Here is a 12,821-nt window from a genome sequence, read left to right as displayed (position 1 = left end):
AAATATTTTGCGCCGTTGCTGTGAAAATGCGATGGTAAAAAAGGGTTTGAGGCCTTCAGGGGTAGTTTTGTCAATTTTACTGTTTTTATCCAGGGATAATTATTAGAAAACATGGTTGGGGTTACTAATTAATTCATGTGATGGTTTATTGAAGGAGTTTCGTCTTTCTGTCTCACTGAATGCATATTCTATGTTGTTAGAGATTATTCTTCATGATTTTCCAAATTTAACGTAAATTTGGCAGAGGGTTATTTAATTGATCAAATGTACGTGGTGGCTTATTTCTTTTATTAATTGCTTAAGGTTAGAAAGGTTCTAGACTAGATACTTCATAATGCTAACTATGTTGGCGATTTTAGCTTTTGGGACGAGGGTTTTCAAAAACATGAGATTAATTTGAACCATTTCATTTCCTCTAAGTGTGATCTCTAGTAGCTTAATGTTCTTCACATCTTTTAAATTATGTTTAGAATTGAAAATCACTTGATCAAATCTCATTTTTCAACAAATCACAATCATCTTTTTCAAGATTTGCGAGTTTATGTGGCAACTAGCTTTCTTGTGCATCAGTGTTTGACAGTCTAATAGTTATATATATTACTGAAACATCTGTGCACTTGCTAATTTAGGATATCAGATCTTTTAACGTATGAGTTCACTCATCACTAGACTTCTTGTTCATCAATGTTTGATAGTGAACTAGGGTACTTACGCATGTTTGACGTCTTTTTCTTATTTTGGATCATATCATATCTTCACTAAGAATTTTTAGCTATATACAAATTGTAAAATTTTAACATGAGTAAGTTACTTCAAGAAAACAGACTGATAATGGCGAAACTGATTAATGACATTATCAAAATTCAAGTTAGTAAAGTAGTAATTATAAGAGCATTTTGAGGTCTACGTTTGTATGTACCAAAAGTAGATAGGAGCAAAGAGATTAGCAACTCCACAAGGTTGAAACAGTGCTGGTGTAGAAACATCACAGCAAAAGTCCGCAATTAATTGAACATTATTTTCTTTTTATTTTAGGCTCTTCTCGCAAGACTAGTTACAATAAGCATTATTTCATTCAAAATGTACCAAAGAACCATTATCACTACCATAAGATAAAAGAGTCTAATAGCTTCAACACTTATTCTTTGTCACCCTTAATACAAGGATGCATTAGGTGCTTCAACCATAAAACCAACCTGAACAACGGGTTCTGTCGACCAAAACTATATTTTGGTTCATCAATGACGATGTATAATGTGAAACCATTTACTAATCTGACAGAAATCTGTGTAACCAAACACTGCAGATAAAGAGGCAACCACTAGCTTGAACTTTGCCATTAACATTGTGATGTTATTTATAACCCCACGGCACAGAAACAAGAGGACGCCACAGTCCCATCACACAACTCATGGCCATCAGAAGGGATCACTTCATGGCCACGAAACAGTTTGAACCTGCCAAATTGACAAGACTCCAACCATTATAGATCGTTTTCTCAAAACATACATAAATTGGGTTCATTCATAGTAATCACAGTTCTCATCAAAACAGCACAAGAAATTTACGACCGATTCTGGGATGGCATCCTCTCAGATCCATGCCTCGGGCGGAAGCTTCCAGATCGACTACCAGTATCAGATCCAACACCTGTGTGATGAAATGGCCCCCAAATAGGATCTCTGTCAACCTGACTCAAGGGGAAGGCAGGCATGTGTTCCCGTTCCCAATATCTGTTGGATACTGGATTTTCTGCTTCTTGAAAGCTTCTTCCTGAAGTACCTGAAGGATAGAAGTAGAAGCCACCAGCCTGATCAGATGATGAGGCAGCTGGGCCCACTTGAGCCAACCCTCTATGATTGCTGGATCTTCGACTAGCAGACATAACAGGAGTGCGTACAGCTGGTGAATTACTTGGTTGCTGAAAATAAGCTTGAAGAGCCTGAACACGGTCACGAGCCCGAGCTACACTTCCAGGATAAGGAGGTATCATTGGTGAGGCAACTGAACTTCCAGCTCTAGCAGCAGAACTGCAAAAGCGATGCACATCAGAATCAGAATCCGAGTACAAAAACAACATCCCTCCCCCCAAAGTAGGGGGGAAGCACAATGAAACGCAAAAACAAGAATAATAAAAAAGCTAAGTTTGTTTTACTCTGGATTTTCCAGAAGCCCCACAATGACTTGTCTCAAGTAATCTCAAAGCAGGAATAAATTGAATTTAAAAAAAAAAATTAAGTCCTTTTTCAATATTTCCTTCAAACACTATACCCCTTTTTCTTCTTACATTTTAGGCCCTGTACTCCACCCCTTAACCATCCTCCCCTCCAAACAGAAAAATAAAAACGTAAAGGAATGTAGGGGGAACCTTTTATGTAAAGTACACTTAGAAGCCATATTTAACAGAGTTTTATAATTATTTGATCAGGAACAAATTAATTGCCTGTGATTCCACTTATCATACCCGTGACTAACAAGGAATGGAGGGACAAAAGATCCTGGTCTTGGGATATCAGCATTGGTTCTGGCAACTCTCTGAGTAACAGAGGGAACCGAGGACTGATCAGCAGCACCAACACGACTGTTAGCCATAGGGAAAGAAGAAGAATGATGGTCCCAACTATGATAATGCACATCCATTCCTGGGAAAGCATAAGTCGCAGGCATCTCGCTGGGAACAGATGGACTATTCCAGTGATTGTTGAAATTAGGACTATCATTGATACTCCCACTGGAATTTGAAGATGATGGGTGGATGCCAACATAGGCAACATATGGGCATGGATGAGCAGCAGATGATACAGCTGTGTGTTCAGCAAATATAGCATGCTGACCCAGAAGATCATGATCTGTAAAGTACGAAAACCCATCATTATTGAAGCTTGTAGAAAAGATTTACTACACAGCAGATCAGAGAGTCAGAAATCTTACATGCACTAGATGAAAGATCCCCTTCACTGCAAGCAATGTGAATTATAGGGGTCAGAGGAATTAGTATTAGAAAATAAAAGAAGAGAAGCAAAAGGGACAAAATGCCTGGACATGACAACAACACGCAAAATCTACAGCATAGCAAAAGCAAGGGAGGAGGAAAAAACCTATTCCATCCACAGCAAGAGAGTAGAGGAAAAAATCTCATCATTAGCTCTTAGCTACTCTTTGTTTTCTTGTGTGTAAATATAAGAAAACTCAATGGCAGGCACATACTGTTTACTCAGCGAATAGAAAGCAGCTACAGAACAGAGTATCGGCAACCGCAGTCGGGCTCTAATGTCACAAGGAATATTAGGATGTATGGAAGTTCTAATTATACTCTCCATGTGATATAACAGGAAGAATTAAAGATGTTGATTTGACTTATGCATGATATAAGTTGTACTGGAAAAAAAATGTAGTAACTGAATGAAAAAGGGTAGTTTGATAGAGTAATCATCACATCCAAGTTTAAGTTTGATTGCTTAAATGAATTTGAATCTGGAACCTGTGAGAAGTCGTATAAAATAATGTTATTAATAGAATGGTGTTAAAACACTTCATCAAAAATGAAAGAGTGACATATATACTGGAACAGATTAGGGTGTTTAGTATTTAATATGCTTAAAGATTAACAGAAGTCCATCTCGCTTTCTAGCAAAAACAATTAACCCGCAAGGGTGGATCAGTTGGTCGAGCATGGGGCTTTCATAATGGAGGTCTCAAGTTCGAAACCCCCTGCCTACGACAGCAGGGGATTTGCCTTCTGGGTCGAGCTCATCGCACGGGGCTTGCCTAGTGCGGATTATCTCTCCTGTGTGGTTTGCGAGCTATTACACAGGAGCTGGGTTTACCCTGTGCGCACCCGAAGGGTAGCGGCTGCGGGTTCCCATGTCATCAAAAAACAAAAAACAAAAAAAAAAAGCAAAAACAATTAATTACTACATGTTCTCCTTCGAAAGCAAAAAAGATGAATGTGCTAAATTAAGATTTGAATTATATGTTAGTGTTAATAGAGCAAACAGGGAAATAACTTGCTCCATGTGAACTTGGTCCAGCACCAGCTTTAGTTGGCTTACATGTTCAAAACTCAGAGGAGTATGAACCCTCTAGCCTGGCTCCCATACAAATATCAGGCTCCTTGCCAGCAGGTTCAAACTAGTGATGTATCCCCTATCCACACGTCTCACTTTCACCCTTACAAACTGCCCTACATTGTTCCACCCTTCCAGCCTCGTTATGTTCAATTACTTTGACTATCAAATTAAATATTTTTTAATTATTTTCCTTTAAAACCATCCCACCCAGTTGCGTAAATTTCCTCCTCCTTTTATCAAATTAAATAGTTTCTTCCAGTCTTTTTCCTCAATCAGCTTACACTGCATTGGCCCAGCCTCTCCAACCAACCCCACTAAGAGTCACACAGGCCTGTCCAAGTAAAGCTTCCACGTAAGTCACCCAGCCAATTGTAACCCCTAATAAAACTAATTGTCCAAATGGAACAGTTCTAATAGTGGAAGTACAAACACATCGCCAATGAGCTTGTATGTAAGCCTCAAGGTCTCAGGTGTCTCCTTTAGGGGAATCTTATGTAGGTACAATTCCAGCTTCAGTCTAGAAATACAGATTGCAGCCAAACCTAGGGACAACACTTTATAGCAAGATATCAACAGCAGAGTTAGTGATAACGCTCTCAGTGAAAGAACAGAACATTATCAGCGTCATAATTTGCAGACTCTGAATATGCTAATTAGTGGTAAGAGCGTAGCACAAGATGTGTGGGTTAGGCACGTGTCATGAGTTCGAACCCTGTCCTAGAAAAAAGTCTGGTATTTAAGTGGGGAAGGGTAGAGGGGCAGGCCAATTATCCCATTTTTAAATATTCTCAAAAAAAATAATTTGCAGACTCAGAATATCTTGGATCTTTTTTCTCTTATATGGGCCTTTTTTAGCCTCAGCATAGAAGCTTGATCTACTTGAATTGATGCTGAAATCTAAGAGCTTATTATATTCCTTATCCCGTCTTAGATTAATTTGGTTGAATCAAATGAGGCAAGAAAATTATAATCTCAGCTCTTTGCCCATCAAAAAGAAAGCAGCGATCTGAGGGCATATCATACTTCAAGGCCCCACAAATATTGAGATACTGAGATGCTTGAGGCTAATTAGTCCCAACAGCAAACCCATCAACATCCTGAACTCAAACTAGCTAAATAGGCCAGCTTTCAGATCTAGGAAGATACAAAATGTTCTATGAATGGTTTACTTCCACCTCACACAATGTATTCAAACTTAACTCAAAACTCAGTCTCAACATAGCAAAGAAAGAAATGTGTTGAAACTCAACTCGAAATTCAGCCTCAATATTGCATAGAAAAATATACATAGCAACGAATCAATGCTTAATCTGCGCGGCTCTCAGTGCTTGTTAGGTAAAAAAATCATCCTGCTTTCAACCCCCCACCGCCCGGGGACACTACCAGTCACCACACAGTAAATCTAAAAAGATAAAGACGTGCTATCCCTTCTGCTGGTGTACCTATGCTGGTAATATATTTAGCAAGACGGGGAGAGGCAAAATTTCATTGTGGGATTACACTGGGTATGTTGTTTATGTCAATATATAACCAGTATGTCCTCTCTCTTTATCTCTCTTGACAAGGTCAATAATACAGCACTTGCATAGTGATGTAATATATATATATATATATACACAATATGTACAGCAGCAAAGAAGCAAAAGCATTGTCCCTTCAACTATGCAGAGAACTAATGAGCTCTATCATGGCATCACCAGTATCTCATCTCTATACATCCAACACAACTAATTCCTTCCAAGTATAATTTTTTCACACCAAAATCTACCTCCTCCATTAAAAGGTCTGAAGGAAAGAATATCAAGTGAATCACTTACTATGACAGTATTCTCTTTCAAAGACTATATAAGCAGAACAGTGACATTTAAACATTACAAGCTCCCTTAATGAGGCAACATTATCATTAACAAATCACCAAACGGGTTAAAAGACACAATCAATCTCCACCCAAAAAGTAAAACTGATATGCTCGGCCCAAAGAAGGCAGAGTGAAAAGAAAAATTCAGAGTAAAATCGTTCTTACTCAAACGATGATGGCAGTCGAGTTAATCCACTAAACGGACACCAGTGAACTCCAAATGACTGCAAAACCATGCACAGGAAATAAAGCATTCAGTAGGTAAGATATATGAAAAAAAATGCAATCAACAATAAGCAGATCACAGAAAGAAAAGGAAGGCAACAGAAAAGCGAAAGTTGGGCACTATTAATGCAACAGCAAATGTTCATGAGCTTGACAGGAGAAATGGAGCTTTTTCTTAGAAGTACAGGAGGAGAAATGGAAATTTACACACACCATTTGCAGTGGTTTCTTGCTACTAAAAGTAATTGACAGAAATACATTTGAAAACGGAAATTCCTCACGTCCAACTTTGCCAGTGTATATATCACCGTTGCTATACTCATAGGCTATGTGTTCTCAAGTGGATGTTCATGATGAGATAGAGTCAGCGTTATGATGGACAAAAACATGGAGCACCTTTGTTGACTACTAAGACTGGTGGGGTTTTACAAGATCAACCTTGTAACCTGCTGTAATTCTTTAGGCAGCTTATTCAGAAATCCAGTGTGCATTTACCATTTCAATAAGTTGCTGTAGATGACTTTCTAGAAATGTGAAAGATCAGGATATCTCGTGTTATGGATTTATCTTAATTGTTTCGTGTAAGTTTTGGAGACAAAACCAGGTCGATGAGATGTGCAGGCAAATAATTTATTTATGACACAAACTGTAAATAATACAAACAAATACTTCAGACAGTACATCTTAACAAAAACATGTCCTATTAATCAGGGAAAAATAAGGAATAGAAGGTCCCACAAAAACACTTACATAGGCCATTCGTGTTAATAATGTTTATATAAGCCTATATTGTCAAAGTCAGGAAACTGCAAACTCATATATCAAAAATATTTTACCCAGATTGTTTAGAATTCTTGGAATACCAAATTAACAGTTCTAAGCTCAAAGAATTTCATCTCTTGCTAACAAGAAGAGATTAAACCAACAATAAAGGTTTGGGTGGCTGAATACGGACATCATAACAAGGACATGCTATTAGGCAATACTCTTCAAAACAGACAAAGCATATATAAACAAAAACAGAACTGAAAAGGCATTGCGAGTCAGATAAGGCAAGTCCATCTGCTTCTTCAATACTAATCTTCAATCAGTTCCCAGGATGACGTCCAGATAAAGTAACGTCCCAATGTTCTTTATCAGGGAAAAAAGGAATAGGAACGTCCAACGGCCCCCACGCTAAAACCGGATAGATCAGAAATTTTAATATTTTTTTATAGGTTAGATTGACTATTAGGTTACTGAACAGTAGGTAAGAGATGACTCATATTTACCATTTCAGCATAGCTCAGATCATATAGGTCTTCATCATGCGCCCAATCATCCATGTTGAAATCAGGTAGGGGACGGCAACCACTTGCATAAAGCCATTGACCCTTCTCAATTTTCCGACAGTTGGGACACTGCATTTGCCCCTTGATGTTAAAGGCGGAACCAATGCAATCTGCAAGCCAATTGCCAGAATGGGAAGTTGTCAACAAGATGAAATACACCCATTTTCTTGTCATTCAGACATTATTAGAGAACGTCACAAACAAAACATTATTACACTCAATAGTCCCCAGCTTCTCTGCCCTAATACATTCAACACGATAATTGTTGTAGATATCAAAAGGAGAGGTTATTACACGCTACCGTCCATCCCCCCACCCAACCAAAAAAAAAAATATTGATAAGGGTCGCTAATCCTAAATTTCCCAAAGCTCCATCAAGTTATGCTTAATAGAAAATGGTTTCTGAAAGGAACTTACTAGAAAGATAATGGCTTCCACCATTAAGCAAACTGTAAAATAATATCAAAGAAGTGAATAGTGGATACAAATGGCAGACGTCATATAGCAAATGAAATTGTAGAACATCACATAAAATTGCTAGCTGTAGGGTTAGTTTTAGAAAATCAGCTATATTAGCACAACAATCTCCTAAATGAGAGAGAATACAATAATAGCCATATTTCTCCTTTCTTCTTCTACTATGGTTACGGTGTTTTTCGTTTGTAAAAAATAAAATGGTGGCAGACAAGTGGAAATTCAAGTTCGTTGGTCACAACATGATCCAAAAGACAACTCAGTCCAGATTCCATTGACAAATGCAAACATATATATGTTGGTAAAGAGGACATTGGGCTTGCTTTCTACAATTGAAGATCAGGGAAGCTCCAGAAAAGGATCACTGAAAAATGTGCTTAAGCCCTGGAACAAAGTTTACTTCAGAACGGACGCCTCATCTCACATAGGCGACACCTTGGTGTAGGTGCAACGATGCTAACACGTGCATCTTATTGCCCGTAGACAGTCTTCTACACAATAAATATAACTAGTATAGTGATAACTTAGTTATTAAGGAACCATTATGAATGAAAATGTTAGTAATTAAGCAGAGACAGCACAATTAAAAGTCACTAAACTAGTATTAGAAATTGTTGAAATGTGTGACATCTCATCTAAAAGCTTAAGTTGTTAAAGCAAGCACACTTTTAACTAATGGATATGTCTTTCAGCACGCCCCCTCATGTGCAACAGCAGCCTTGCTATACCCCTGGCTAATATGGGATGTAAAGGAACATAACGGATATCGTCCAACGGTATAAATTTCTCTTTGCCAGGGAGAAAATCTGGGTTTGACTCCACCATATGCATCCCAGATCCTTTCCATAATAACAGAAAACCGATCCCAGTGACCAAGGTTACATACCCAATCTAGTCTCGAAGTGGTCTTCAAGAATCTAGAAGATTAGACAAAAAGATGAAACCTTCTGAGTAGGGTTCTGGGATGATTGCATGTCGACCACCTCGACAAATGACCAAGAGAAAGCAATACTATTCGCACACGAGACTTTGGATAGCTAAACTACATCATGCTCTCCATTTTTTGTTACTACTGAAGGGAGCATGTTCTATGACCAATATTAAGAGAAGCAGCAAAAGTGTTAGGTATTCTTGATGTTAAGTGAGGGAGATTATATGTTAGAGGACAATGAGAAGGAAAGCATCAGAAGAAACGGTAGAAAATCATCAATGGTGACCATAAGAGAAAGATGGTGCAAAGAGCAATGTAATGTTTCACTAATTAAAAAAAAAAAAAAAAAAGATTGTAGTTTTGTTTATTTCTTATTTTTCAGAAATCACATTGTAAGTCATAAAAAGTCTTTGTTGTACATTAGGCTTCAAAATCTCAGCATGAAGATTCATCCTCTTCTTTTCCTTTTCTTCCCTGGTTTTCATTTTTGATAAGGCATTCACTGGTTTTCATGTAAAACCTTCTTCGTATTCTCATACCGAAATCATAGAACCAGCTATATTGCTCATGTAACTGTATCGTTGTTACAGCTACTTGACCCCAGATTTAAGACTCAAAAACTGGACAGGCGCAATCCCAAATAAAGAAGTATGCTTGTGTACTTCTATTTAGTATGGTATTATGCTAAAGACTCCATCTTTACAACACAAGCATGATGATCAGTTGAACCTTTGATTAATCAACTTTTTTTTTTTTTTCTTTTCATCGATTGACCTCCTCCTTGCTTGCTCCTTGTTGCTTTCAAAGTTGTGAAAGTACTCAATCTCCTTTAACATCCTTGAACCTTCAATTTTTTTTTTTTTGAAATTGGTTTTAGGCGGTGTGTACAAAGGGCAGGGACGTAGTCAACGCGAGCTGATAATTCGCGCTTACTAGGAATTCCTCGTTGAAGACTAACAATTGCAATGATCTATCCCCATCACAATGAAATTTCAAAGATTACCCGGGCCTGTCGGCCAAGGCTACAAACTCGTTGAATTCATCAGTGTAGCGCGCGTGCGGCCCAGAACATCTAAGGGCATCACATACATGTTATTGCCTCAAACTTTCGCGGCCTAAAAGGCCGTAGTCCCTCTAAGAAGCCGGCCGCGGGCGGATACCTCCGCATAGCTAGTTAGCAGGCCGAGGTCTCGTTCGTTAACTAATTAACCAGACAAATCGCTCCACCAACTAAGAATGGCCATGCACCACCACCCATAGAATCAAGAAAGAGCTCTCGCCTCCGTCAATCCTTACTATGTCCGGACCTCGGAAAGTTTCCCAACACAGTCAAATTAAGCCGCAGTGCTCCACTCCGGTGGTGCCCTTCCGTCAATTCCTTTAAGTTTCAGCCTTGCGACCATACTCCCCCCGAAACCCAAAAACTTTGATTTCTCATAAGGTGCCAGCAGAGTCCTAAAAGCAACATCCGCCGATCCCTGGTCTCAGCATCGTTTATGGTTGAGACTAGGACGGTATCTGATCATCTTCGAGCCCCCAACTTTCGTTCTTGATTAATGAAAACATCCTTGTCAAATGCTTTCGCAGTTGTTCGTCTTTCATAAATCCAAGAATTTCACCTCTGACCTTCCCCTCTGACTATGAAATACGAATCCAAGAATTTAATTAACAGAATTATGCTAAAATCCTTGAATCTTTAATTTTCCAAACAGCATTCTGCTGTACGAAAAAACAAATTGACAATTGCTTAGACCGTCTAGCCATTCTTGATAATTTTTCAACTTAACTAACTGTGAAATCTAGTATTCCTTCAACTTCACCCGCCGAGCTGTTCTAAATCATACTCAAGCCACCCAGGCAACTAACACATGCAATGCCATGTTTTTTAACAGCTAACCCTAAGTACTAAGTAAAGCAGATAATCATCATCATCATGTTATAAGTCCATTTAACTAGATTACCCAGTTGACACAATTTAGGAAATACGTGAGGATGAGTCCTCTCAAAGTGCAAGCCAACATCAGATACCACTAGCTTACTCAGAAAAAACGAAATTTCCACTTACAGAAAGCATAACGTTCTCTATTAGTCAATTGTGGTCTAAATTAGCACAAAACAACCCCTTGTTCAAAGTGTAAGACAACATCAACAAAGTTTCCACTTACAGAATGCATAATTTTCTCTATTAATCAATGAGAACAATTCTTTGTGGTGCAAGTTAGCACAAAACCCCTTGTTTAAGTTAGATATAACAGAAAATTAAGCAACAATTCTTCATAAAATCAAATTCTGCTCTCCCAAAGGACAAAAAAAGTAGACAACTTTATCGAAAAATCAGATCTCAGACAATCCGTAGCTAAATTTAAGTACCAACAAGTTTTCCCCTTACTCAGGAAACAAAGTAGGAGTAAGAATTAGGTTTAATTAATTAAAAGTTAGGTGAAGGAACTAACCAAGGTGAAATTGATGACCACATTGAAGCTTAGCGAAAGATCTATCACCATTATCGGTAACAGCTTCAAGACAAATCGAACACGCAACCGTCGATGATGTCTTATCTTCTTTACCACCACCATCTCCTCCTCCATCACCGTCATCTTGAAGATCCACATCGTTCAACCCCATAATTTAAACAACTTGCTTTACTCCTACCTTAATTAATTTACACAAAAAAAAAAAAAAGTATATAGGAAAAATAAATAAAAAGAAGGGGAAATTTAGAAGAGAATCCGATTGCGAAGGCTGGGTTTGGGGGTCTGGGTGAGAGATGAAAGAGAATTGCGGTGAGAGTTGTTTGTTTGTTGGGAAGATGGATGAGGCTTGGCTGTCCAAAAACTGTGAACACCTCTTTCTCTTTTTCCTTCTATTTTCCTTTCTCTCCTCACCCCCTATTTTACGGACCCTTTTTCTTTTTATTTCTTTCTTTTTTCTTTTCTCAAACTTAAATTCTTTTTTATTTTTTCCATATGTTTATCGAGTAAAAGTACCAAATATTGACATTTGACGTCTTTGAACGGTGCACCCTTTTGGTCAAAATAGTTTTAATTTGTTTTTTTCTTTACTTATTATTGGATTTCAATTGTATTTAATATTGATTTTAGGGTTAAGAATAATTATTTTTAATAAATTGTGATGGCATATGTGGGACTAGGTGCTATTATTCACGTGGGTATCAAAATCAACCCAAATATGATTTGACCTATCCTAATTCATTTGTTCAATAATTGTTAGGGCTGGATTTCTAAGAATCCATCACTGTTAAAGGTTGAAGAAGTTGAGTTGAACTTAGATCTGAAATCGACTGGAACTTGTTAAGGACACTTGGAGTCGAATAGATGGAAGGAGGACAAATTTAAGCCATTTTCAATACATTAGGGGTAGTTCTTTTAAAATCCTTGTTTGTATTTTAATTAAAATAGAGACATAACAAATTATACTATGTTGTAAAACATTTATTAAATGGAAGTTATGGAACACTTTGCGTTTCATAAAATATTTATTAAATATAACACAAAAATATAGTGTTATCATCTATATATAACGTCAAATCTAAAAGTATAACTCTTGTTTAATAAGAAATAAATGAGTAGATTGAGCTATATGTTTACAAATGCTATAGTTTTTTTTTTAAAAATGTTTTTATTACATAGGGGTAGGGGAAGGGGAAATGAGGGAGGAGATTACAACGTGAGGATTCGAACCCTTAGTGAAAGTTTGGGTAGCCTACCAACTAAGCTACTGGATCTACTAATGCTATAGTTGTAATCGGATGAGATGAGAAATGATTGTTGTGAGTGAATATAAAGGTGATTTAATTAATTTTTATATATTTTTGCTAATTTAATTATTAAAAACTAATAAAAGAAAAAAAAAAGTTGGTGAAGTGAATGACACAAAAAGTATAGGTAGGAGGGAAAAGTAATTTTGCCCCA

The 12,821-nt window shown here is 37.5% G+C and overlaps 1 protein-coding gene across 1 annotated transcript; it reads right to left on the bottom strand.

Moving 5' to 3' along the window:
- Positions 1 to 1,307: 1,307 nt before the first annotated feature.
- On the bottom strand, positions 1,308 to 11,783 carry LOC132064292 (E3 ubiquitin-protein ligase RFI2). The gene is made up of 6 exons (XM_059457230.1): positions 11,343 to 11,783; positions 7,425 to 7,594; positions 6,094 to 6,152; positions 2,932 to 2,957; positions 2,465 to 2,849; positions 1,308 to 2,030 (listed from the first exon to the last, which is right to left on the bottom strand). Exons 1-6 carry the CDS (start codon positions 11,512 to 11,514, stop codon positions 1,565 to 1,567), a joined length of 1,278 nt encoding a protein of 425 aa, XP_059313213.1. The 5' UTR covers positions 11,515 to 11,783; the 3' UTR covers positions 1,308 to 1,564.
- Positions 11,784 to 12,821: the final 1,038 nt, after the last annotated feature.

This window comes from Lycium ferocissimum, chromosome 7 (genome assembly GCF_029784015.1).
Source record: "Lycium ferocissimum isolate CSIRO_LF1 chromosome 7, AGI_CSIRO_Lferr_CH_V1, whole genome shotgun sequence".
Lineage (NCBI taxonomy): Eukaryota > Viridiplantae > Streptophyta > Magnoliopsida > Solanales > Solanaceae > Lycium > Lycium ferocissimum.
This window is presented reverse-complemented; position numbering and strand designations above follow the sequence as displayed.

Bases quoted from the DNA above. Each gene is read 5' to 3' on its own strand.
- LOC132064292 (XM_059457230.1), bottom strand. From the start codon at position 11,514: ATGGGGTTGAACGATGTGGATCTTCAAGATGACGGTGATGGAGGAGGA. The intron at 6,153-7,424 runs GTAAATATGAGT...ATGGTTTTGCAG, and splicing joins ATCTGAGCTATGCTGAAATG to TCATTTGGAGTTCACTGGTG. The intron at 2,958-6,093 runs GTAAGAACGATT...CATTGCTTGCAG, and splicing joins CGACTGCCATCATCGTTTGA to TGAAGGGGATCTTTCATCTA.